Source organism: Chrysochloris asiatica, unplaced genomic scaffold (genome assembly GCF_000296735.1).
Source record: "Chrysochloris asiatica unplaced genomic scaffold, ChrAsi1.0 scaffold00209, whole genome shotgun sequence".
NCBI lineage: Eukaryota > Metazoa > Chordata > Mammalia > Afrosoricida > Chrysochloridae > Chrysochloris > Chrysochloris asiatica.
The window spans coordinates 3,285,204-3,291,191 of NW_006408727.1; the positions used below are offsets into that span (position 1 = coordinate 3,285,204).

The window sequence follows — 5,988 nt, forward strand, 5'->3', positions numbered from 1 at the left end:
ACGTATTCAAAGTCACACTCAAATAATGTGCATTTGAATTATTGTGTTGATGAAGAATATTGCATATACTATGGATTTCCAGAAGAATGAACAAATTAAAGACCAAGTGCTAGAAAAAGACATCATGTTTGTAGAGGGTCAGCAAAAATGAGAGAAACTCTCAGTGAGATCAACTGACACAGTAACAAATCAATGGACAAACATATCAACAATTGTGAAGATGGCATGGAACTCAGTAACCTTTCATTCTTATACATGAGGCTACTGTGATTCAGAAAATTCTCCTAAGCAACTAACAACAACATAGAGATGTGTGATATGGTAAGCTGTTTGTTTACTTTCTTTAGTCCTAAAATGTTAAAGGTTGATAATGAGCTGCCAGAGCTTAACTTTGATGACCTATGGTCTCAGTCAATAGAAATAAGCTATAGAGATGTGCTGTGCTGTTTTATGTAAAGTGCCATCAAGTAGATTTCAACTCACAGTTATACTATGCACCACAGAACGGAACACCACTTGGTCCTGCACCATCCTCACAGTTGTTATATTTGAGCCACTATTAATCCATCCCACTGGGGCCATTGTGCTTGGTAAAGTAGACGAAAAAAAGAAGAAGACCCATGACCTGATGGACTCTAAAGACGCAGAAGCGAATAAAGCTTAGATGTGAAAGAGTATGTTGATCATCTAATTTAGTTTGATGGTGTCAGAAGATTTGTAATGTTAGTTTTGCCAGAAATGGTGTTTGTGTGTGTGTGTATATGAGAGAGAGAGCGAGAGGGAAGTGGGGGGGAGGGAAGAATAGCTCAGGACAGTGATACCTTAAATGGCTCTGGGATCATAAAATGAGGCAGATGCATACATGCCTATGATAAGATAGATTCATCAAGCAGGCTCTACATCTTACAACTTTCCAAGGTACCCTTTAGGGTCATGAATGAAGGTTTTCAGCTTGCAGAAATTACTCAACTATGGCAAGATTAATTCTGAATTTTGTTCCTACAGAAAGGAAGCCATTTTTATTCAGTCTTAATCACAGATCATTAATATAGCTGATGAATTATATATGTCTTATTTAAATATAATGAGCTCCATTTAAGGGAGGCTCATATAATTTAACTTTAGTTCATATTCAATAGATAAAAATTTCCCAAGAATTGATGTAGGTTGTTAATAATCAGGAGGCTTATCCATTTTAGAATAATGCAGTATAAATGTTCTCCACTATACAAATCAGCACGAAGCTCTGCTGGTACAGTGGTTAAGAGCTTGGCTCTTGATGGAAAGACTGCAGTTCAAACTCACCCCTCCATGGGAGAAAGATGTGGCAGTTTGTTTCCATAAAGCTTATAACTTTGGGAATCCCACGGGGTCGTTTTAGTTTATCCAAAAACTTGCTTGGAGTTCTGGTGTGGCACTGTAGGGTAAGCACTGGACCATAAAATCCATTTGAACCGTAGATGGGTGGTTCAAAGCCACCAGTTGCTCCTCAGAAACCCTAGACAGGGTTGCTGTGAGCCAGAATAAACTCGAGTGTACTTAACAACAGCAACATAGGTTTGCTTGCTTGGTAAAATGGAGGGTCAACAAAGGAGAAGATCCCGCCAATGAGATGGACTGGCACAGTGGTAGCAGCCATGGGCTCAAGTGTAACAATAGTTGTGAGGTTGGTGCAGGACCAGGCAGTGTTTTTTTCTGTTCTGCATAGCTCTGCTATGAATCAGATGTGACTTGATGGCATCTAACAACACCAACAACAAAGTTGCTCTGAGTGGAATCATCTAGATGACAATGGGTATACAACTCCATGGCACTTAACAACAACAACCCAAGAGTTGGTCTGACTCACAGAAACCCTGGATGAGGTTTCTGAGGTTGTAAATCTTGGAAACAGAAAGCCTCATCTTTCTTCCACAAGCGAAGAGTGTTGTTATTGTTAAGTGCTGTCAAGTTGGTTCTGACTCATAATGATCCTATATAGGGTTTCCGAGGAGCAACTGGTGGGTTTGTGCCACCAACCTTGCATTTTAAATTGACCTTGTGGTTCAGTGCATCTCCTACAGTACCACAGCAGTACTCCAAACCAAAGGGCAGTTTTCACAGATTTAGTAAAAACTGGTATAAGAATTAAAGAAAAATACTCTAAGAAGCATTAATACAGTGATGAAGTACTAAAGGACAAATTATCTAGACTGATAACTGTTTAAGGTCAGTGATTCAAACCCACCAACCACTTCTCAGAAATCCTATACAGGGTTGCTATGAGTTGGAACTGATTCAACAGCAATTAACAACAACAATAACAACAAATGTACTCCAAGATAATAATTTTTTGTAAAATACTAAAAGGATGTAATGCAACATATTCACTCTGTACAATGTTTATCTTAGATGTTTTTATAGCCATGTCATGGTAATCTGATTTTCTTATGGTAATCTAATTCTTTGGCTTGTTATAAGAGAGGCCATTGCTTATAAGTTCTAATATCGTTTTATTGTTGTTTTTGAAAGGCTAACTGACTAGTTTAGTCTCTGTGATGTTGGGAATGTATTACCTAGTGCGACTCTGGCTGCAGATGCATCATAGTTGATCCAAAAAGATACCCAGGACAGAATTGTAATCAGTGTAGAAGGCATATAGGTTTGCAAAATAAAGTAACCAATGTTCCTCTTTAGACGAAAACTTAATGACAGTCGTGGATATGCCCCTGAGTTGAGAAAAAAGAAAAAGAATCACATCATTTGGTTGGAACCATCTTTTTCCTTTAACAGCACCCCTTGATCACTTTGTGGGAAAATAACCTTACCTGTTGTGAACTCCACTTTTTTGGATACCATCTTATAGTCAACAATGGAAAACTGGGGAAGCTCAATTTTATTAACTCCTGTTACTGCTCCCTCTCCTCCATTCCAGTAAAATTCAATGTCATCAGTGGTGTAGCCATCTGAAACCAAGAAATACAGCAGAGTTCAATAAAGTTCAGTTGCACTTGACAATCTACAAGCTAGAGAGAAAATTCCCAGCAAGTGGCAGTAAGGTGGCTGATTTGGATTTGAATTGTGCCTTCTATCCCTCTGAAGTATGTTGGAATCCTAATCCCTAAACCTATGTTATTGTGGTTATAAAGCACCGTTGAGTCCATTCTGAATCATAGTGACCCTGTATAGGGTTTCTGAGGAGCCACTGATAGGTTTGAATCACTGACTTTTTGGTCATCAGTCCAGTGTTTATCCTACAGCACCACACCAGGACTTCATAGAGGGTAGCAGCGAGTTGGACTTGATTCCAAAGCACACAACAATAACATACCTGTGGATGTAATGGCATTTGGGGAAAAGATTTTCTTTGTTATGTTTCTATGTTTATGAGGCCATATCAGTGTAGGGGGTGGTGTCTTAAACGTAATCACTTCTGAGGTATCAAAAGAGCAGATTAGACATGTAAGTAAGCACAGGTGGAGGATGATCGATTCCACATGAAGGTCATCAAGGAAGCTGAACACTAGGACTACAGAAGCTGAGGCAAAGATCTTTCCCCACAGCTGAGAGAGAGAGCCTTCCCTTATAGCTAGTGACCATAATGTCAACTTCTAGAGTCTGATACTGTGAGACCACAACTCATCTGTCAGTTTGCGGTACTGTCGTAGCTTTCATGTTGCTGTGATTCTAGAAGCTATAGCACTGGTATTTTAAATACAAGCAGGGTCACCCATGGTGGACAGGTTTCTTCCAGATTAAGACAGACTCAAAAATGAGAGACTGACTACTTTCAAGCATTTAGTTACTGAAAACTTTATGAGTAGTAGTGGAACACTGTCATATAGCATCAGAACATTGAATATTGAAACATGATGAAGAGCACCCGAATACTGTCAGCTATTGTTGTTGTTGTTAAGTGTTGTTGAGTCAGTTCTGACCCATAGCAACTCTATATAGGGTTTATAAGGTGTGGCTTGAACCGCCAACCCTGTGGTTTAAACCAACTTTGCAGTCCAGCACAGTAACTCACAACACCACATCAGACTATAGTGCTGGAAAAGGAGCCCTCAGGTTGGAAGGCACTCAACTTAGAAGAGCTGCTTCCTCAAAGTGGAGTGGACCATGAGGACCCAAATGGAGTAAAGCTTTCAGGACCTTCATTTGCTAATGGGACACAACTCACAATGAGGAGAATCAGCTGTAAACATCCATTAATAATAGGGACATAGAATGTATGAAGTATGAATTTCGGAAAATTGAAAGTTGTCAACAATGAAATGGAATGCATAAAGATCAATATCCTAGGCATTATGGAGCTGAAATTGACTGGTGCTGGACATTTTGAATCTGACAACCACATTATTTACTATGTTGGAAGTGACAAATAGAAGAAGAATGGCATTACATTCATCATCAAAAAGAGCATGTCACGATCTATCTTGAAATACAATGCTGTCTGTTATAAGATTATAGATATAAATATATATATATACTTACAAGGAAGATCAGTTACTACAACTATTATCAAATTTCCACACCAACCTCTGAAGCCAGTGATAATGCATTATGATAAGACTTTCTGCTCCCGTGAAGATTTACAGCCTTGGAAACCCTACATAGGATTGCTATGAGTCAGAACCAACTCCACAGCACACCACCACCACCACCACCACCATTAAATGACCAAGATGTTAAAAAAGAAATGTACTTCCACAAAGATAATGCTTTACATTCTACCTTGTTGAGTAGCGAATAGAATCTTAAAAACTCATGAACTACCATCTAAGGTGAAACTATTGGCCCCTTTCTGGCCAAATTAAAGAATGATGAAGACAGAAGTCTATTGGAATCAATTAGTACTATGGACTAATGGAACATGTGAATGTGAATCTTTATGACCCTGATACCAGAACTTGATGGTGCTTGGATAACACTACCAACTGCTCGAGAGAGATCACATTACAAGATCCTAGATAAAGTGGAAGAAAATGTGGAACAAAACTCAGTCATAAAAAGACCAAGCTTAGTGGTCAGATAGAGACTGGTAAGCCTTGAGACTATGGCCCTAGGTTATCCTTCAGGTCATGAGATGAACTCACCCTTGGGGCTCAGTTTTCAACCAAGTAAGGTGGTGGGGGAGGACAGCAACACTAATTAGGTATGCACACCATAAAAAGATCAACCATTCAAGATCAATAGGGCAGTATTTACCCAACCAAAAAATTATGGAAGGTTAGAAAAGAAGGAGGAATGGAAATAAGAAAAAAACGGGAGGAAGTGGCATAAGGATGTTGCATGGAGGGAATTGCAATCATTGAGATGAAATCCAGTGTATGATTTGTTGAATATAAAACTGATATCTGCTCTGTAAACCTTCACTCAGTTCACACACAAAAAAGTTACATAACAAAGAAAAGAAGTATAAATTTCTTTAACAAAACTGGGCTAATTTTTCTTATTATCCATTGATTCCCACTTAAAGCCCCACCACTTGTCTGTCTTATAGAAAGATAAGGCTTTCTACTCCCTTAAAGATTTAAAGCTTCAAAAACCCTATAAAGGATCACTATGAGTTAGAACCAACTCCATGGCACATAACTGCCACCATCAGTTTGTTGCACTGTGGTGGCTGACACGTTGCTGTGATGCTAGAAGCTATGCTACCTGCATTTTGAATGCTAGTAGGGTCATTCATAGTGGGCAGGTTTCACCTCAGATTCCAGACTCAAACAGACTCAGAAGAAGCAGAGACAGACTACTACAGAATGTGTAGCCACTGAAAACCTTATGAATAGCAGTGAAACACTGTTAGGTAATAAATACCAGAATATTGAACACTGAAACATTATGAATAGTACCAGGATATTGTCAGATATAGGTAATTCTCCCTGCCAGACAACACCAGTGTAAGTTACTCTGAGTTAAGCAGAGGAAGGTAGAATCACCACTGAGTAGTATCCAATCTGTCTGTGCGGGGCTGATGAAAGGAGATGGGGATAGGTCTCTTGT

The 5,988-nt window shown here is 39.1% G+C and overlaps 1 protein-coding gene across 4 annotated transcripts in view; it reads right to left on the bottom strand.

Annotated features, from left to right (window-relative positions):
• The window catches only part of GABRB1 (gamma-aminobutyric acid (GABA) A receptor, beta 1), a 790,923-nt gene that overhangs the window by 43,165 nt on the left and 741,770 nt on the right, over positions 1-5,988 (bottom strand). For all 4 annotated transcript variants that reach the window (XM_006872679.1, XM_006872681.1, XM_006872680.1 and 1 more), the window contains 2 exons: positions 2,808-2,945; positions 2,556-2,708 (listed from right to left, as the gene is read on the bottom strand). In XM_006872679.1, the coding sequence (XP_006872741.1) occupies positions 2,556-2,708; positions 2,808-2,945 (291 nt within the window). The remainder of the gene's footprint in view (positions 1-2,555; positions 2,709-2,807; positions 2,946-5,988) is intronic.